Below are 21,483 nucleotides of genomic sequence, written 5' to 3'. Positions count from 1 at the left end.
GATCCAGCATTAGGAGAAGAGAGGCTGGGAGGGACAACAACAAAAGCAATATGTATTTAAAGAGACAAATCTCTTTAATAATAAGCATCAGGAACATGGACACCAGCTAAGTAAGTTGTTTTTCTACAATGTGCTCTCAATTCCAAGTATGCTTAAGTGTGAAAGGCCTTTAAAAGATACCAAACACTACAATCTTGGGAATCTTTGCTTCTTGCTACTCAAATCATCAACAAGGAGAACATCAAAGGGAGCCTAACATTTCACTTAAACAGACTCCCTGATAACAAAGGCACTGAAGACTTCAGTTCATTTGTTCTAAACTAAATGACTAATACCAGGCAACCCGAGTCAGGATAATGGACAAAGTGACCCATCCCACAGCTGCAATAAAATCAGGCCACATCAAAGAGTTACATTTGAAAAGAGAGAACTTATTTCCCCTAGAAGCTAAGCCACTCCACCAACCTTACATGTAGGCCATTTCAGCAGCCACATTTAGCCATTCTGTGGGATTCACACCATACTTCGCTAGCCACAACTAACACCATATGTGCTATGCATACGACTGAATTATCCACTATAAAGACAAAAGTACTTTGGAAATATTGTCTAAATGACAGAGATGGAACCTTCCAGGCTAGCCAGTGCATTCTATTTCCTCCATGGAGACAACCAGATGAGAAAGAAACAAGTCACAAAGCCCTAAAGTTCTGACCCTGACACAACACCACGGCAACAGGGAATGCCTTGCTCACCATTCAAATCTGTCACACTGCAGGAGAGAGATAAGGTGGGTGAGGTAATATCTTTTATCGGACCAACCTCTGTTAGCGAAAGAGAGAAGATCTGGAGTTACACAGAGCTCGTCTTCAGATCTGGGAAAGGTACTTAGTGCCACTGCAATGGAGTCAGCTTCTCGTTCCAGCTCACAGAATGAGCTGCGTATTGGGAGACTCTGCAGAAGGAATGAATCCTCTTCTTCCAGCCCATGAAGCAAAGCAAGGCTGCAGTAGCCACTGTGACTTCCATATAGCTAGGGAATGGAATGGTCTGGGAACCTACGTAGTCATGGCCCTGCTTTTAACATGACTGCACCTAAATACCCTTTGAACTCTGGTCTCATTCTTCATATTGTTTTTATAATTCAAAAAGGAGGCCAGCCAAATAGTTTAGGCCCAGGAGTTAGGCCCTGATTAAGGTTGCACTGAACCAAATACAAACAGAAAAGACAGGATATTTTAAACAACAAAATAAAATAGGTGTTGGCATTTTAACAGCCATATATAAATAAATTTGAGCAGTTATTGTGGTGATTTTCCATATGAATATTACCCCCAAGGGCTTGATCTTGAAAATATTTCCATCCATCTTTGGTCTTGTCTTCACTAATGCGTTCACTTCAAGTGCTGCTCCTAATCTGACTCCCATCCGCAAACAAGAATCTCTAGCTAGAGTTAAGTGATGCTCTCTACACTCGAGCTAGCTAGCCTGTCAGGAGATACAGGTGGAAGCTTGAGTGCTCGAGCTAGGAACACAGGGGGGATACAGCTACTCTTTGCTGCATATCTGATCACTCTGTGTTGCTGTTCTGAGGTGTGGTTACTCTCACTTAAGTTAGGCTGCCCAAGTGTAGATAACCTGAGCCAAATCTGCAGTGAAAACAAGCCCGTAGGGCTTTATATTGCTGTCCATCACCATTGTACTGTATCCATGTGTTGTCTCTTGTCTTATACTTAGTCTGTAAGCCCCCTGGGGCAGGGACCGTCTTTGTGTTCTGTGGTTCGTACAGAGCCTAGTATAATGGGGTCCAGTAATACAAATAATAAATAGGAGTAGTATTTGAGCACCTTCCATGTAAAATCAATAGCAACAGCGAAGTGCCCAGTGAACTTAAAGGAACCACCGGCACTTCTCCCTTTTCACAAAATAAAAACCTCTTCTTAGGGTATGAATTTTAAGATTGTATTAATTTCTTTTTTATTGCTGTTGGTAGGGGTTAGGGGCTGAAAAGCATGTCAGTGCTGTGAACCATTCCTACCAGGAATAATGCTGACATCTGACTTCTATGGGGACCACCTACTGGAGGTAAGCAAAGTACTACACCCAGCATGAAGTGTTTGCAGGAGAAGCTGGTTGAGGTTTAAAAGCTGCTTTCTTCCCGCCTTAGTGCGGAAGTAACCAAACAGGAAAGATGACTATTCTTAGCTTTACATTTATCTATTGCACTGGAATCTTGAAAAAAAAATTAACAAAATAAAGTTTATGGCAGCAGGTTGTATCCTCATTTTTGACTGCAACATCCCTAATGGAATAGCAAGCAGTACAAAGAGATGAGAACCACAAGTGAAACTAACCTATTTATACTAGCCACACAAAAGTTGAAAAATAAAGCAAGACTTTTAAAAAAAATATTTTTCCAGTGGTAATAATTCAAGATGTTATTGGTATGACAGGGAGGACATTTAGAAATATTGGATTTTGAGCTTGACAGCCTCCATTTTATATAAAGTAATTGTAGCAACCGTTAGTGCTGAATCTTTTGAGTCTCCAAAATACCTATCTACCACAATAATAATTATGGGGTAACATGGCACTGAAGAGTAATTATTAAAACCCCAAGCTAAACAACAGGGCTATATTAATTTAGTTATATAATTAGGCTTGGCAGAATTCAATTTTTATTTTTTAATAATTTTGATGGAAAAACATCAATGTTGATATTAAGCATTTTTTCAATTTTTATCAAATTAAATTTGCATAGTCACAAGAAATTATGAGGGCATCAGACAATTACTGAATGACAGCAGATGAGATTCAAAAAGTAAAAAGCTTTATAACCGTTAAAACACAAAATTGTCAACATAATGTTAAAATATCCTTAAGCTGGTTCTCAGTCATTTTTCTTACCTTTCCTATCTGTACATTTCACATATTGTATATTTTCTTGCCAGTTTGTGTGTGTGTTGTGTGTTTGTGTACGGTGAAATCAATTTTTACCGAGATTTACCAATAAAAAATATAATCCTTCCAAGCCCAGATATAATTTACCCTTTTTGCAACCATAGATGCTCCCCGTGAGACCGATGCACAAATGGCTACGCTGAGAAGGATTACAACAAACACCTAATCATACCAAGCCTGGATGCATTCTTGTAGTGCTGCTCACACAGAAGTGGCTAGCAACAGCTATAAAGGAGAGGTGGGGAAATCATAGTTATAGACCAATCCAGACTGGGCAGGGCACTGATGAACATTCTGTAATGAAATAAAAACTTAAAACCAACTACACGCTTAAAATTCAAACAAATAAGGTTCACTGAAGGAACCAATACAGGACAAAAGGGATGGGGGCGGAGTAATAGAAGGCAGGTAGCAGGCAAGCTGAAAACACCATCTTTACACAGAACAGGGAGGAGGTGGACTGAGACACATTCCACTTCCACACCCCTGAAACCTATTTGAGGCAGGGCATAATCACCTGCCAACCAAAGATGCAACAGTGGGCTCTTCTAGTAGGCAGCCAGCTGACCACACCCTCCAGAGCAGGGTACAGAGCGAGGGACTCTCAGTAGATGTACTGCATATTAGAGTCCAAGTCTACTAAGAAAATAAACCTATTGCACAAGGGTCTGCCCCCCCTGCAGCCTCCTTTATTTCCCCTTCCATGCATGCCTGGGCCTGTTAGCACCCACCCATTCCCTAGGGAGCGGAGATATCGCTGACATACATCTTGGTTAGTGGGAGTTAGGGGAGATGTTCACAAAAGGCCTGATCCAGCAAAGTGCTAAGCACACTTTGATCCCACTGGAGGCAATGGAAGCCAAGGGTGAAAAGCACCATGCTGGATCAGGCCCACAGTGGCAGCACTGCATGGATACGAGAAGACCCCACTGCTGCTCCTTTAATTTCGGCCATGGGAAGAGGAACCCACCCCTGTGTATTTGATTCAGATGATCCTGGCAACAATCTTACAACCCAGAGCTCCGTTTTAAAAACTACATAACCCTAAACTGATACTGCCAGGCGGCAACAAGACAAATTTAGCATACAAGCCATCACTGTATAGTACTATTCTTTAAAGTGAATGGCAGAGACAAAGGGGCAAATCCTGCTCTCCCACCCACAGAAGCCTGTAGATGTAGGATTGGAAAACATGTCTTACAGTGAAAGGCTCAAGGAGCTCATTTTATTTAGGTTTCAGAGTGGTAGCTGTGTTAGTCTGTATCAGCAAAAACAAGGAGGAGTCCTTGTGGCACCTCAGAGACTAACACATTTATTTGGGCATAAGCTTTCGTGGGCTAGAACCCACTTCATCAGATGCATGGAGTGGAAAATACAGGAGCAGGTATAAATACATGAAAAGATGGGAGTTGCCTTACCAAGTGTGTGGTCAATCTAACGAGACAATTCAATTAACAGCAGAATACCGAGGGAGGAAAAATAACTTTTGTGGTGGTAATGAGAGTGGCCCATTTCAAACAGTTGACAAGAAGGTGTGAGTAACAGAAAGGGGAAATTAGTTTGGGGGAAATTAGGTTTAAGTTTTGTAATGACCTGTTTAGTTTAACAAAGAGAAGGTTACGGGGTGACTTGATCACAGACTGTAGTACCTACACGAGGAACAAAAATTTCATAATAATGGGCTTTTCAATCTAGCAGATAAAGGTCTAAAATATCCAATGGCTGGAAGTTGAAGCTAGGCTCATTCGACTAGAAATAAGGCTTTATCTATTTATTTTTAAACAGTGAGGGTAATTAACCACTGGAACAATTTTCCAAGGGTTGTGATGGATTCTCCATCATTGGAAATTTTACATTAAGACTAATCAGGAAAAGTCCCATGGATTGCAGGATGTCATACTAGAACTAGATAATCACAATGGTCTCTTCCAGCCTTATAATCTCAGAAGCTACAAACAAGGGCATGAAAGATGTGTGCAGTCTACACAGAAAGTCTATGTCTCCAAGTACAGTTCCGTAGGGGATTCTTGTGTCCAAGCATGCTGCAGAGCAGAGCTGGGAGGAAGATTCCTGTTTCCCACCCCTTGGACCTCCCTAGCACAAAGCCTGATTACTTGGTGCTGAGCATAAGATTTGGCCCCAAATAAACAACAATATTTGAAGGGGGGGGAAGAGAGAGAGTGTGTGTGTGTTTGGGGAGGGGGGGAAGGAGGAGCTCTCAGACCTCTTACCTGTTGCTGCTGCTGCCTCTGGAATCTTGGAGGAAGTGATTTCTGGTATTTGCTGAACTCTTGTGCTGGGGATGTGACTTCTCTAATCTCCTCCTCACTGCTGCTTTGGGCAGCTACAGTTGTGACTGTGGTTTCCTCTTCTAGATAACCAACAGAGACATCCTGTGCATGAAATTCAGAAGTAGCTGGGGGGGATGAAAACAAGATTCGATTCAGTTCTGCTGCCCACAAGAATAGCCCACATTATAAAGCAGCTAGCTTAGGCTACCTGTGAGAACACTGCACATACATTGTGATTGTATTACACAGGTGAACTCGCCATTCCACTCTCATTATTAAGCTCTACCATACGTACAGTATTTCAGCTGCTATCTTCCTTAGACTGCCCTAAAGATCATTCCATTTTCTTTGCTCTGCCCACACATCCATCCTACCGAGACCTTCCAATGCTACATTATCCTTCTGACCAAGGAGAAATGAACAATAATCCATTTTGAGCCCAATGCCACGCCTTATATTGGCCACAAGGGTCATTTTAATGACAAGGCACTTGCCCTCTGCCCTTATGATTCAAATACACTTTTTAGAATTTTTTAACCCTTGGTGGAGCAAGAGGCAGAGCTCTCGAGTACAGATCTCCTGCAGGACGCACAGGACACTGCCACTAATCATCCAGTTGGCCTTTCCACATTAACTAAATGAGGAGTCAATGCTGACACTGGGAGTCAAGATCCCCTATTCCGTGCATTAATTTTTATGCAGGAGATTATAACCCCTTCATCATTATTTAAGTTACACTAGCAACCAGAGGCCCCCGTCACAACAGAGCCCCACTGCACGCACACACAGCAAGTGCCCACACTGCCCCTAAAAGCGTATGTGCTAAGGCCCCAATCCTACACACACACTGAACTCAATGACCCTACTCTCAAGTTACTGATGCACATAAGTGATTTCAGGACTGGGTCCTAAATTAACACAAGGAAAAAGCGGTTACTCACCTTCTCGTAACTGTTGTTCTTCGAGATGTGTTGTTTATGTCCATTCCAACCAGGTGTGCACGCGCTGCATGCATGACAGCTGGAAGATTTTTCCCCTAACAGTATCCGTAGGGTCGGCCTGGGCGTCCCCGGGAGTCGCAACCCTCATGAAGCTCAACATAGTGCCCAGCCGAGCCAACCCCCCTTCAGTTCCTTCTTGCTGGCTACTCTGACAGCAGGGCAGGCATTGGAATGGACATGAACAACACATCTTGAAGAACAACAGTTACGAGAAGGTGAGTAACGTTTTTTTCTTCTTCGAGTGCTTACTCATGTCAATTTCAATCAGGTGACTCCCAAGCCTAAGTTATGGAGGTGGGGTCGGAGTTGTTCACGGATTGGAGCACTGCTCTACTAAAGGCCATGGCATCTCTGGCCTGTTGGGTAATCACATAATGCGCAATGAAAGTGTGTATGGAGGACCATTTCACTGCTCTGCATATTTCCTGGGTGGGAATCTGTGCCAGAAACGCTGCTGAAGAAGCCTGTGCCCTGGTGGAGTGCACAATGAGCAGAAGGACAGGCACCTCTGCCAGTTTGTAACACTCTCGGATGCAGGACGTGATCCACGAGGAAATCTGCTGAGAAGAGACAAAAAGACCTTTCATTCTGTCTGCCACAGCCACAAAAAGTAGGATGGACTTTCAGAACGGCTCTGCAGACATCCAACGTGTGAAGCCCCTGCTCCCTGCCGCCTGAGTGCAGCTTCAGATAGAACACCAGGAGGAAGATGTCCTGGTTCATGTGGAAATGGGAGACAAACTTCAGGAGGAAAGCCGGGTGGGACCTGAGCTGAATCTTGTTCTTATAGAACACTGTAAGGAGGCTCTGATGTTAGGGCCCTGAGCTTAGACACCCTCCTGGCTGAAGTTATCGCTACCAGAAACAGCACCTTGTAGAGAGGGAGAGCAGGGAGCACGTCGCAGTTCAAAGGGCAGTCTCATGAGTCTGGAAAGGACCAGGCTGAGATCCCAGGCCAGGACCAGCTGTCAAACTAGCCGATATAGCCTGTTGAGACCTTTGAGGAAACGGCTGACCATAGGGTTGGCGAAGACCAACCGGCCCTCTGCACCTGGATGGAAGGCAGAGATGGTGGCCAACTGAACCCTTATTGATGACATGGACAGTCCCTGCTTCTTGAGATGGAGAAGGTAGCCCGATTTGAGTGGAACAGAGGCGAGGACGAATGATGCTGTGCTGACCAGATTGAGAATCTCTTCCACTTGACAAGATAAGTAGTCCTGGTGGAGGGTTTCCTACTGCCAAGGAGGACTTGTCTAACAGGGTCCGAGCAGGAAAGCTCCACCAGGTTTAGCCACGGAGCTTCCACGCTGTGAGGTGCAACAACTTGAGGTTCGGATGCTGGAGACAGCCATGATCCTAAGTTATCAAGTCCAGGAAGAGCGGCAAAGTGACTGGGGCTTCCACAGACATGTCCAGGAGCAATGTGTATCAATCTTGCTGGGGCCAGGGTGGAGCTATCAATATTACCACCACTCGATCCCTCCGTATCTTGAGGAGCACCTTGTGAACGAAAAGGGTAGGCTGGAACGCGTATAGGAGAGCCCTGGAGCGGCCCTTGATTAGCCAGTTGTCGAGGTACAGGAACACCTGTACCCGGCACCTGCACAGAAACGCTGCCACGACTGCCATGCATTTGGTAAATACTCGAGGCACCGCTGACAGGCCAAACGGGAGGACTGTGAACTGGAAGTGGTTGTTGTCCACAACAAACCTAAGGTATTTTCTGTGGGACTGTGTGATTGCTATATGAAAGTACACATCCTTCAAGTCGAGGGCGACATACCAGTCCCCCGGATCCAAGGAAGGGATGATGGAGGCCAAGGAGACCATGCAGAACTTGAGTTTCTTCATGAACTTGTTGAAATCTCACAGATCTAGGATGGGCCTGTGCCTGCCTTTGGCTTTCGGTATTAGGAAATACCGGGAATAGAAGCCCTTGCCCATCTGCGCCTGAGGAACCTCTTTCACTGCCCACAGCGAGAGGAGCGATTGCACCTCCTGTATGAGAAGTTGCTCGTGAGAAGGGTTCTGGAGACGGACAGGGAAGGAGGGTGGAAGGGCAGAGATCGTCGACATCAGTGAGGCTGCCGGATGGGTCCCCTGCAGCAGTGCGGAGGGCGTGTGGGGAGGCCCAAAGGACACCAAGGACACCGAAGCCAGTCTGGAATCTTGGCTCAGGGGATAGGCCCAGGGTGTCCAGAAAGGCCACTGAGGAGTCTGACACTGTCCCGGCCCCTGTGCTGGGTAGGGCCGTCGGTCATGGTGGGAGCAGGATCTTCTACTCCTACTGGAGCGTGATGACTCCACTTCCGACTCCGAGGTCTCCAACTGTGAAGACCAAGGATGAGCGGAGCCACTCAGCACTGGCGAGCAATGCCAACTGGGGGACCGGAGTGGCTTCCCCTCACCGCCGCTTGCCCACAGAGTGGACTGGGCCAGGAACCGGTGCCAGCGACCTCTCCCGCCTTGGAGGGGAAGGTGGCACTGTCAGTACCACTGTCTGATGCCACCTCAAACACTTCTGATATAGATAGAAGGTGTAGGTCCTCGTGGTGGCGGACTGGCAAGTGGTGTGGGTCCGGACTCAACTGGACCCTCCTGGGGCAGGAGTTGATGGAGGCCCCACCAATTGGACGCCTGATGTGGGCTTGCTGGCCACCTGGTCTTTAGTCCTGGTCGGGGAACGCCCTCTATCAGACCTTCTTTCTTTTATGGAGCACCAGGGAATGAGACCGGTGCCTGACCGATGCCTGGGACCTGCGCATGGAACCGTGGTGACGCCGAGGGTCCTTAGAGGAGAAGAACCACCCCCAAAGGAAACTTATGAGAGAAAACTATCTATACTAACTAAACTAAACTACACACACACACACACACACACGATACTGCGAAGCACGCACTTGCCGAGGCAAGAGCAATGGGGCGTTCCAGCTAGCCATCACAGGCAATAAGGAACTGAAGAGGGGTCAGGTCGGGTGGGCAATATACTGAGCACCATGAGGGCACAACTCCAGGGGTCATCCAGGCTGACCCTACTGATACTGCTAGGGGAATGCACACCTGATTGGAATGGACATGAACAAGCACTCAAAGAAGAATTATTTTTATTGTGGGAATAAAACGAAAAGAAACGAGACTAACAAAAAATAAGACTCTGCTAGCTGAGCGAGTTCAGACTGCTGCATTACTGCTTTAGCGCAGGTACATACACAGCATCCCCTTGTCGAGAGCCAAGCAGCACAGTCCCACTGCTTTTCATGTGTATTTAAGGACCTACTTAAGTGTCACTGGTTGCATCAAATCTCATCTTAAATTAATGTGTTTCAAATTAAGCTCTGAAAAAGCATACCATCCAAATTCAAACAGTTTTTCTAAACATTTCCTGCAGTATTTGCACCCTAAATATTGCAGTGTTGTATTAAAGCATGAAAACCTGAAAGCAAAATTGACTATATAAACAAAAATGGAATTTGAAACTTTGTTCTCATCTAAATTGAAAGACAAGTAAATAGAGGGCATAATAAGTAAATCAGACTGTAAAAATTCTGTCTAACCAAGTAAGGTGTTGTTTGTAACTTTGATAAAGAAATTGGGGTAGTAGGGTTTTTTGTCTTTTTAATACAGTTTTTAATCAACTGTGTCCCTTTAAAGGAGGCCCTAGGCTATTGGCCCAAAATAAATGTTCTTTAGAAAACTAGAAAAAATTGATCCCATGTGAGGTGACTCAAAGCAGTCTACAACCACTTTCTTTGCCCGCCCAGTACACGTAGTTACATCCTTGCCTGGCTGAAAGGGGTCAATTATGATAATATAAAAGCAACTTTTATGAAGCAAGATAAGTAACATTTCCCTACCTCTACGGAACGTATGACCATTCTCCTGAGCCACCTTCTTTTCCACACTTGGGGGTTTCAGATCTTCATTCTCCACATGTTTCTGGGTCTCTCCTGTTTTCTGAGCCAGTTTGCATTTCTGATCCAGCTGCTTGAGTTTGGCAGCACAGGCAGCCAGGCGTTCCTCTCTGGCTCGTCGTTCTTCCTCCTCACGTCGCCTCCTGGCTCGCTCAACAGCTTCCGAGATCTCAGAGTGGACAAACTTCTGTCTAAGGGGAACTTTTTCTTCTTTATCCTCCAAGGACTGCTGTCTGAGAATACATCCCAGTGGGGGCTTCTGCCAAAGGAAGGAATACCCCACTGAGAATCATCTGAAAACACTAGCCTCATGCAGCTTGACCTTTTTAATCCCACACAAGGTACAACCCCGCCACTCCACCTACAGTGAGCTTCTTAGCTGAGAGTATGTCCATGATCCCATTTGGTTCAGTCTTAAATTTGGTTCAGTCCAAATGATTAGGAGCAGAGTTGGTAGGCTCAAAAAAATATCCTCTCCCAGTCTTTCAGGCAGTTCTGATGTTATGATTAGCTGCTCAATAACTACTCATGCTTTACTCAGATTTCATTTTGTCACAATGGGTACTTCGAGCTAGACTGCTGTTGGTATAATTCAACATTGCTTCTGAAGCAGAGTAATTTGTTACATCAAGCATCCTATCAGCACAAGCCAATCTGTGCAAGGTCAACATACCTGATATTCTGATGCAGGGGTCCAGCCATTCAGCTTCCTTGAAGGTTGCTGGGGGCCTTGCACCTTGAGGACTGACCGAGACAAACCAACTGGGTCACCCCAGTTCTTTCCTTCCTCCAGGGTGTGTTTAATATCTGCACTGTCTGCAGAGCTCAGGGACAGCTGTCGCTGCCTTCTGGGGTCCCAGCTGTTCCTGTTGTATAAATGCCATTGATATTACCATTTCCAAATAAGCTCAAAACACATTTTCAACTCATTCGTCAAGCCATAAGAAGGCTTGTTATAGAAGCTACAATACAATGGAAAGCGGGACTAGAGAATCTAACAACAAAAATACTTGACACATATATTAGGCTTTTCATCCATAGATCTCAGAACACTTTGTAAAGATGTGTAAGTATTATCGTCACCATTTTACAAGTGGAAGAAATGAGGTACACAAAGATGAAGTAACTTGCCCAAGGTCACAAGGCTGGTCAATGGCATAACAAGGAACAGAACACAGGTCTCCTGGGACCCAGTCACATGCCCTATCTATGCCACAAAGCTGTTTCAATGTAGATTTTGAAAAGTGGAATCCATGAGGTTATACCATAAAGTTGGGGGGAGAGGGGGCGGGTTTTAAGCCTTTGCTCTTGATGATTAGAACAAATTTTAAGTAGCTCATGATAATTTTTACACATTGAAACAGAAACCAGAGGTATGAATGCCGCATCAATGGAATCTCAGACAGACACCTCTTACCATTTCTGTCTTCCATCTTTAAGAGCTTCTTCCTCTTCCTCATCTTCGCTAAACTTCAGTTTCTCGGAGTAATCCACTTCATCGTGTATGCCTATGGTGGCAGGAGTGAAGAAAGGATACATCAAAGGAAAGAAAGAGGCCCTATAACAAACTGAAAAGCATCTTGAGCTGCACCGCTCTTTAGGCATAAACCAGACACAATTTAGAAAAACTGAGTGTCCAAGCACAGCACCATTATCAGGACTACTGAAAACAAGCAGCGTAGGTATTGACCACACATCTCCATAGCAGGGCAGACTTCAGAAGACTGGTAGCATGCATTACAGACAGGGAGGAAGCAAACTGAGATGACGCATCCTGTGCATGAGATCATACATAGCTAGACTTCAGCTGCATGCACTGAGATGATGGGACTCTCAGGATTTGGGGCAAACTTTGACTCAGTCTCTTCCCAGGAGGGAAGATCAGCTCCAGCCTCTCCCTTTCTGTTACATGGCGTTATCAAGCTTGTGAATCCTCAGATCCAGTTCCTTGGGTACAGCATGATGGGAGGACCTGAAGGATCTATTGAACCATCATTTACACCACTAGTAGCTGCCAGATTGCATAGAACACTCTCCTCTTTTGTGTGGAGGGCGGGGGAGCACGGGAATGAGCTACCAGAATAGTGTCTTTGGGGATGAAGGGGTTAGCAGTTCATTCTCTTCACTCCGTGGGTGGTTACCGCTTGCTTGACGCAAGAGGATAATGGCACTTTACCTGCCCAACCATCATCTGCATCAGTGTCAAGTTCATCCAGCTCCTTCAAGTTTTCTGCATTGATAATGGTGGGCCGGGGAGCCCGCTCTCCTTGCTGCCGAACCGGACGAGCTGGGCGAGATACCCCAGGTCTATTCTCTTTTCTATATGGTGAGACAAAAAGAGATTGCTGTTAAAAGAGAAGGGTGGAAAGCGCAGGGAATCTATGTGCCTTCAGTTTATAACAATGCACCAGGTTAAGCTACATTGTGTGTTGCACGCTTACACAGCGAGCCTACAAACAACTATTATTGCCCTTTAAATCCTCCCTCCCCTGCCCTCATTGTTTATTATGGAGCCTCCAATAGCCCCTCCCTGAAGCCTATAGGTCACAGACACCATCCTTATGACCTAGAATTGGACAGGATTCCTTTTGAGGTTCTTCTGCTCCTTGAACAATGTGCAGGACTCCCTCACCCTCTAGAAGCTCAGCTTCCTGCCTTTGTAACACTCCCAGACCCTGCTGCAGAGGAAGCAAAACACTGAGGCTTTATGTGAAGCCAGGCATACAGCTTTATCCACCAGGGTGGCTCATTCATAAGATTCTTGCAAAAGATAAGGAACTTATCCTATATTAATTTTCCTCTGCAAGTTAGTCAGTTTTGGAGGCCTTACCCATCTTGGTCATTCATCTGGTATTGTCTGAAAGGGACACGGGGCTCAAGCCGAAGCTGAGGAAGGGGGTAAGACCCACGGTCCAGTGATCCAGGGACCTCAGATGACTGCTGTGGACACATCTGAAACAGAACAATGATAAACATTGTGGTTTTAAAGTGCCAAGAAAAAAATATTCAAACTATATTACAAGGGCCTTTTAGTGCTGGGGTTGGGAAGGGAGGGAGAACATTTCAGATTTATCTGATTGGCAGGCTTGGTGTCATCTTGGACACCATTCTTTATGGTGCCAGTTGAGAGGTAATGAGGCTTTTCAGCGGGCACAGACATTTCTTTCTGAATGGAGGGGATCAGTGTTGCATTACTGTTAGCTACTAAGGACAAATGGCAGAGAAATCTACAAGATGGGAATGGAAAGACAAATAAGGGAAGAGATCTCAGCTGTCCCAGAGCAATACCTGGGAGGGGAGGGTCTGGAAATTTAGTGCCTCTGCTAGCAGAGTCAAACATAACATTTTCCCCCCTCACACACTATTAATTCCTTTAGGTGGGAACGGTGACACCCTACAATCAGGGAGAAAGAGACGTGCATACAGAGCTTGTGGGAGCGGAGAGACTCACAAAAGCAGGTAGCATGTCATGGTACGTAGGCGGATGATACGCATTTCCCATGAACTGCAAAGCCCCTTTACGTATAGGCTGAGCCGGGCGGAGAGAGGGCTCCTTAGAGTCGCTGGCACTCGCTGAGGAGGGGGCTCCATCTCCTGCGTTAGAGGTCTTGCTGCCCGGCTCAGGAGGGGAGGCGGTCAGAGACGTGGCAGAGGTAATGTTCCTCCCACCGCCCTCCCTCCAACTTGTGACATCTGAAAATGAAATAATACATGTGTGAGAGTGTGTGGGGGCACATGTAGACGGTCATCAAGCAAAGTGTTTCCAGACTCAGAATAACCTGGTGGCTTCGTAATTAAAGTCAGAGGAGAGAAAGAACAAATCAATGAAAAATGTACAGACATTTCATAGAAGAGACTGGTAGCATCCACTGTTACTAAGGAATTGCTGCAGCAGTGGCTGTGCAAACTTACACATGCACCTAGCTGTCGGTGCGCCCAAATAATGACCTACAACATCTCTGCTATCCCAATAGTGGGTATTTCCTATCAAAAGTACTGCTACAGTTACGTGATAGTTTGTGCTAGGGACAAATGTTCATTAGGGAACAGAACTGATACAACCAAACATATTTCATTTGTGTCCCACTGCCCAACATAACTGTCTTCCCTCACACAAAGAGCAATTTTAAAGTCATTATTAGGCAGATGACAGTAAATATTCAGCTGCCTGTCCTGCAGAACTCAGGTACCCAATTTCAGCCCCAAGATTCTGTCGTTATTTGCTGAGCCAAGCAGACCATAGAGGCTTGTAGGACTGACAGACAACATGGAAGAGGAGGCATTTGAAACTACTGCAGACTGGCCTGATGGCCATTTCTCCAAAGTGATCTAAAGGGTTGTGGCTGGCTGGCAGGAAAGCAATATGCTGACATTAACTTACTCTGGGGGCGGAGGCTTGGTCCTGGCCCATACGACAGATCTAAGGCGCCCTTTTCTTTGCCAACCTTGTCCTGCTCGCCAGCTGCTTTCAGCGTCGGAAATTCCTCGGGAGAGAAGGATAACAGTCGGCTTGAGGCCCTTGAACCTGTCGAGGAAATAAGAGCACAACTCAGATAGAACAAGGCTTTTCTGCCCTGCAATAGCCCTGCCTCATTTGTGATCACCTAGGAACCAACCATAGCACAAAAACGTTTCTCAAGAAAATCTCGGTTTCTAGCACAAACACAAATTATTGCCTGTCTCAGCATTTGCTAACTAGTTAATGACATGCCTGGCTGTGGCTAACATGACAACACACGTCCATACTGAAGTACCTAGCCACTAATAAGGCACGGGTTTCATTTAAATTGCTGTGTTCAACAAAACTAATTAAAGTTGTGCAGCTCCCTGATTATTTTTGTACAGTATGTTCATTCACACTGAACTGGAAATGAAAATGCAGCAAGCTCACTTCAGAAATGCTATGAAGCACTCAACATTTATATTCAGAATCCTCCAACTTTTATTATTTGTCCACTGCAGAATTATGTTGTTATGCTCCCTGCAATGTTCTCTGTGAGAAGTTATAAATAAGTATCAAGTGTTACAATGTGGTATATACACTGCCCTCCTTCATAGCATTAAGATACAGATCACTGACCAAATCTGCCTGGCTTCAGTTGCTCTTCCTGGAGAGTTACCCTGCTGAGTTTCTAGCTATCATAAAATGCAACTCTAAGATGGTTTTTTGTTTGTTATAAAGATGTAATGGTGAGTAGAAAGCAGTGCACCACAATTCATCCTAAACCCATTCGCAAAATTACACTGCGTAGAAAAAACTGCCAGCATTACAACCATACACAATATTAAAAAACACTTAATCAGAAAGTCATTTTGCAACTAACGCACAGAAATCCTGAGCCTGTTGAGTAGTGTGTGCTTTGTTTTGATAACTGTTTCCTTGCACTAAAGGGGCACAGTCCAAATAAAAAGTCCATTTCAAAATTGTGTTACACACCCCACCTGTGTTTATTAAACACACCGGAAGATCTCTGCCATTTCTGCACCAAAGAGTGAAGCAGAATTGGCCTGTTTACTCAGTTTCACTTTCTGGAACTCATATATTAATTCAGTGCTGTTGTGTTCATGTTTCCAATAAAGGAAAGGATATGTCAATTAAAAACAAAACAAAAACAAAAAAAACCCAAAACCAATAAAAAAAGCCAAAACAAAATCCACCCTACCATTTTCTTTACAATTGTTTTGAAAATCAGTTTAAAGAAAATATTTCTATCGCTTTTTGTAAAAGCACAAAAAACATTTACAGACTACCAAAATTTAGCGCATAACCTATTTTAACAGTGTCCCTTTAAATTCTGGAGAGACTGTTTTAAAAAAATGTTACTTTGTAACATGTTCATAAATTTTGTTTCACAGCATAGGATCTTGCATGATCAAATTCGTAGTTCTTCATCCCATAGTTGAGAATCGTTTCCCAGTTTAAAAAGTTATACATAAAAAAGTACTATAAGTAGCATTTCCAAACAAACATCTGGCAAAAACTATCAGTCTTATAATGTACAACATGGGCTACAACTGAAACATTTATAGTACCAGAGTTCCTAGCTGTACTGCATTATTGCACTGATCTGTCTGAATAGTGAGACTTCTAATAGCATGAACAGCTAAGGTTGACTAGCATCTTTCAGGACAGATTTACATTATGACTCGGCAAGGGGGATGGGGAAGCAAGCTTTTCCCAAACAGATAATGCTGCACAACAGAAGGATTATTTGTGTGCCAGTACCAACGGCATGGAGCCTAATTCCCCAGCATGCACTGCACTGGGATAATTGCAATGCAGTGTAAACATCCTTCCCTGAAGATTCCTTTGGACAGGAAATACATACAGTTTCTGCATTCACACCCCAATTCATAACACACATACCATATTACAGTACAGCAGATTTACAAAATTCTCCCCTTCCCCCAATGCTTCAACAAAAATGACATCTTTAAGGAAGACACAATAACTAAAATAAATGAGCAAATGGGCAAAGATCTCAATCCTTGTTAATACTGGAAACTGTTGCTTTAACTAGACTGTAAATGCAATTGCTCAAAGCAGTTGCAGAACAGGTGCAGAGGACAAGATGACCTAATAAGTCTTTGCAGCCTGATTTCTATGATTCAATTATCCTCTAAATAAGCTCTTCTTAGCCCTGCATGTAGCTCTTTCCGCAGGTTTAAGTAATGTATCTTAACAATGGCCTGATCTACACTGAGTTCTCAAAGCACATTAGCACTTTCTTAGAGGGCAATGTTTGACCACAGTTCTCTAGGAGATACTAATTTGGCCCACAGATTTAAAACCTACCCTACATGGGGTCCATATGGCAACAATCTCAAAGAAAGTGGCAATTAAAAAAAAAAAGATACAAAGGTTAAATACGTATTTGTGCTGGTAGTCACTTTAGGCAAGTGTAAGTTTCTGCTTTGATGACTGAGGTTTGAGACAGCTTTCATAAGCTTGTTACATCCATTTTTGCATTCTAAATCTATTTAATTCTTTAGACACTCCCTGCAACTTTATTTGAAGAGCTAGTGGCTCCTGGTCTGTTAAAAGCTCAGTGCCACGGGCCTACTGCTATTCTTTCTGAGCCTTAAATATCAATATTCATGGCAACTACAACCTACATCCTGTATAAAAACAGCAATACTCCCAATCAAACTGAGATGCCAATTTAAGGAGTTAATTTTTCTGCTAAAAATGTTACCTTGGTTTCAGGATCCTCAGTCAAGCAGAAGCCATTAGGAGCATAGACAATAATGACCTCACTGTAGTTATACTAGTGCAAGTTTACCTATGTCTAGACAAGCCCTTAGACTGGGAGTGCATCATGGAAGAGACCTCATCCTGTGTATTAATAAAGCAGTGTACACGTACTTTGCTCCATTATTCATAATCATACTCACCACCTTCTTGTCCTGCTGGCTTTCCATTCAGCTGTGCCCATGACTTTGGTCCACCTGGCACTGAATTTGTACTCTGAAAAAAGAAAAAGATCAGGAGACCCTCGTGAAAGTTCCTCAGCTTCTGGGTGAAAGTAAAACAAGACAATGCTATCGTGGTCAGATCTCTGTATCAGCCAGATGTTACTAGATCCTGCTAGTGCCCCAACTGAGACCACCACCTCTTCCTCTCTGCAACTCCCCCACTCCAATCTATCCAAAATGCTGCAGTTAAAATCCTCTTCCTCGCTCCGACCCTGACATCTCCTGCTTTGGATACTTTCACTGGCTTCCCTGTCTATTTCTTCTGCCTGTTCCCCGTCTGTTCCTCGGCCAAAGTCTCCCTTCTCTGCCACTTTTCCCACACATTCTTCCACTCATCTTTCAGCTGCCTTCTACGCCAAATCTTATGCTTGGAAGACTTTCACTCTCTCATATACAGCCAACCCCCTCCCTTCTCCTGCCCTGACTTTCCAAAAATCTCACAGGTTTGGAATTTTTAGCTACAGTAGAAGCTTAAATTCTGCAGCTATAGATGGGTTAGGTCAGAACGTTCACTGACAGGGGAAACGTCTCACTTGTCAGGGGATTTTTCAGGCCCTGAGACTCACTGTTTGTCACGCGCAACCAAATCACTTCTTATCAAGTGAAACCTTTCGCTAGAAGTAGCAACTGGATCTGTTCTCACCTAACTACCTTTAAATGAGAACCAAAATAAAGGGCCTTAACAAATGCAAATCAAGCTCCTTATATTTCAGCCATTTTCCCTACGTTTCAGCTAAACACTTCCTACAGATTTGTAAGGTATATAGGAATATGCCTAGACTGATAATTTAACAGCAGCAGAACATTCCAGAGGCACAGTAACTTGGAGTCAAGACAGACTATTGTTAACAAAATTGATTATTTGGGAGCTGCTCTCTGAACTATGATCGGTCAATCTTTAGGCCGCATGGGCCTGGGAAAAATTGAGGAGTCGTCGTCAGCGCCACTTGCACCTACCTCTTGACTGATTGACTGTGTCGGCTTCTGTAAATTGGAGACAGATTTCTGCAAACCCTGCTGCGGCAGCGACTCCTGCGGCTGTGCAGCCGTCACACTGGAACTGGGAAAGGACAACAGAACAACGGAGATTAGGTGGGGTAAAGGAGACAATCAGCTCTCGCAATACAGTGGCCCCTCATATGAAGCGTGTGCACTGGCTCAGTACTGATTCAGAGTGCTTCCTGCTGAAAGGAATGAAAAGAGCCCTCAGAATCTGTGGAATATCCACGGACCATGTTTGCAGACCGCAGATCGGATTCAGATACAAATATTGTATACACGCAGGGCTCCATGGATCTAGTAGCCCAACAGTATTCTTAAATCTACATCGTAACCAATCCCACCTGGGGAGAGGTCACTAGTAAAGCCCAAAGAGAATGCTCAGCATGACCGAGTATAATTTCTGTTTCTTCTTTAAGAGGGTTTAGCATAAGAATTGCTCCACTTGCCTCTTTTGGTCTGGCTGATCCTGCTTGTTTGCCCATCCTGTACCGTCCTTGGGTACTATAATGATGTTGGGGTCGTTTCCTTTGTTCTCAGACTTCAAGCTTGGCAAGTTTGCAGGAGGTGGCATGCGCCGGGCAGCAGCAACTTTCCCAAGACTCTGTAAGCCATGTCTAGGAATAACTGGTGAGAGGGACAGCAAGTCATTACGGGCTAGATTCTGCCACCCTCATTTACTTCAATTAGTGCCTTACCCCTCAAATAGTCCTATTGGGATGAATAGAAGTAAGGTACTACTTAATGAGAGTAAAATCAGATCCTAACCTGCAGAATCACATTGCAACAGCAATGCTAATATGCACTTCTATAATATTAGTATTTCATATTTATTCAGATTCTCTCCTCCAAAAGAACCATTGCAATGCTGTCACCTCTGTGGTGGACTGACAATCAGCTGGCATGTAACCTAAACACAACAGTGGGAAGACAGGAGATATTGGCCAAGGACAGAGGCAAAAACCTTCCTCTTATGGAAAGTGTCCTGGGATTGTTAGTAACCATGCAGAACAGACAAGGCCGTGGGTTTTTATTTAAAGCTCTAGCCCAAAACCTCACCTAGAAAACCACATAAAACATCAAGTTTATCTTCTCCAGCAGGAAGAAGGGCTCAGTTAACTTTGCTGGGACTGAACCTGTCTTTCTGTTGGATCTCACAGTGCTTTTCAAACAGTGCATTATGTCTCATCACCTATAATCAGGTAGGTAAATAGAATTATCTCCATTTCACACCTAGGTAAAGGCACAGAGACAGTGAGTGGCTTGTCCAAGGCCACACACCTGTAGCACTAGAAATAGAATCCAGCAGTCCTGGATCCAAGTCCCCTCTGCTCTAACCGCTAGACCTAGTTTACCAGATTGAAATAATCTTCCTTCTATCTACTCTTCCATCCCACACTGAGTTCAGAATAAACCCAGCCTATTAGTTTCAGTTTTCTGACCTCAATATCCCCACTTCTGGTATGTTTTCACTGCAGAGTTCACCTGGGCTCCTAATCCAGCTCCAATCCACACAAAAAAACCTCTAGCCAGAGTTTAGTTTGGTTTACATCCTGGGCTAGCTGTCCTAGGGCGTACGCTAAAACCTGAGTGAGGCTTTTAACCAAACTGGTAACCTGTTCACTTTGCAGTGAGGACACAGGCTAACCTGCTTGAGTGCTGATAGTCTCCCAATGCCTTCCCACAATTCCCCCATGTGCCCAAAGAACCAACAAGTTCTCCCACAACTAACTGGGAAAGAACCATAAAAATACAGGACTGGATGAGACCTCAAGAGGTCATCTAGTCCAGTCCCCTGTGCTCAGGCAGGATTAAGTATACCCAGACCACCCTTGACAGGTGTTTGTCGAACCTGTTCTTAAAAACCTCCAATGACAGGGATTCCACAACTTCCCTTGGTAAATTATTCTTGTACTTAACCATCCTTAGAGTTAGAAAGTTTTTCCTAATATCTAATCTAAATCTCCCTTGCTGCATATTAAGCCAGTTATTTCTTGTCCTACCTTCAGGGACATGAAGAGCAATTTATCACCATCCTCTTTATAACAGCACTTAACAAATGTGAAGATTATCATTAAGTCCCCCTTCAGTCTTCTTTACTTAAGACTAAACATGCCCAGATATATTTAATCTTTCCTCATAGGTCAGGTTTTCTATACCTTTTATCATTTTTGTTGCTCTCTTCTGGACTCTCCCTCTTTGTTCACATCTTTTTTAAGGTGTGGTATACAAAACTGGACAAAATACTCCAGCTGAGGCCTGACCTGCGCTGAGTAGAGCGGGACAATTGCCTCCTGTATCTTACATGCAACCACCAGAGTGCAGCAGCTTACTGTAGCAAAGAACCACGGGTAGCGACATACACAGGTGAGTGTAGCACCAGGGAGGACATATTAACTCAAGTTTGGCTTTGTAGTGTGGCAGCTCACACGCAGGTGCCAGTCAACTGCGTGAACACTGCAGTGAAGACACACCCTACGAGAGACACATTGACTAGCTTGTCTCTGGCATTTCTTACCTGTAGTTCTGATAGCTTCTATTGACTTTCCTTTATACTTATCAAACAGGCTGAGAGTCGAGTACTTGCTTTTCCCATCCTTTCCCTTGGTTATTTGCCCCAAACGATCGGACATTGCGATGAAATGTCATCTAGTAAGGAAATTTCTGTGCGCCGCTTCTGATCTGCCTTTTAATGAGAGAGAGTCGGGGAAAAAGCATCAGAACAATTATTTATCCTTTGATAAGTGAAAGTACAAAATATCCAACATGATAGTCGCTAGGACTCAGTGGGAAACAAGATAAACTATGACACTTTAATCTCTCACTTTATAGTTACGCCGG

At 44.4% G+C, this 21,483-nt stretch overlaps 1 protein-coding gene and 1 long non-coding RNA gene across 8 annotated transcripts in view; one reads left to right on the top strand and one right to left on the bottom strand.

Annotated features, from left to right (window-relative positions):
* LOC142069436 (uncharacterized) overlaps positions 1-3,320 on the top strand; it is a 33,216-nt gene extending 29,896 nt beyond the window's left edge. The window contains exons 2-3 of the long non-coding RNA XR_012665258.1: positions 1,994-2,085; positions 3,066-3,320. This is a non-coding gene — a long non-coding RNA (uncharacterized LOC142069436). The remainder of the gene's footprint in view (positions 1-1,993; positions 2,086-3,065) is intronic.
* Positions 1-21,483, bottom strand: part of PRRC2B (proline rich coiled-coil 2B) — a 68,505-nt gene that overhangs the window by 29,280 nt on the left and 17,742 nt on the right. For all 7 annotated transcript variants that reach the window (XR_007352958.2, XM_048822368.2, XM_075120467.1 and 4 more), the window contains 12 exons: positions 21,161-21,328; positions 19,092-19,269; positions 18,601-18,703; positions 17,563-17,635; positions 14,549-14,692; positions 13,619-13,860; positions 12,998-13,119; positions 12,344-12,486; positions 11,585-11,675; positions 10,841-11,033; positions 10,111-10,426; positions 5,193-5,377 (listed from right to left, as the gene is read on the bottom strand). Coding sequence is in view for 6 of the 7 variants with exons in the window: in XM_048822368.2 (XP_048678325.2) it covers positions 5,193-5,377; positions 10,111-10,426; positions 10,841-11,033; positions 11,585-11,675; positions 12,344-12,486; positions 12,998-13,119; positions 13,619-13,860; positions 14,549-14,692; positions 17,563-17,635; positions 18,601-18,703; positions 19,092-19,269; positions 21,161-21,275 (1,905 nt within the window). In the remaining variant the exon portion in view is untranslated. The remainder of the gene's footprint in view (positions 1-5,192; positions 5,378-10,110; positions 10,427-10,840; positions 11,034-11,584; positions 11,676-12,343; positions 12,487-12,997; positions 13,120-13,618; positions 13,861-14,548; positions 14,693-17,562; positions 17,636-18,600; positions 18,704-19,091; positions 19,270-21,160; positions 21,329-21,483) is intronic.

This window comes from Caretta caretta, chromosome 16 (assembly GCF_965140235.1).
Source record: "Caretta caretta isolate rCarCar2 chromosome 16, rCarCar1.hap1, whole genome shotgun sequence".
Lineage (NCBI taxonomy): Eukaryota > Metazoa > Chordata > Testudines > Cheloniidae > Caretta > Caretta caretta.
This window is presented reverse-complemented; position numbering and strand designations above follow the sequence as displayed.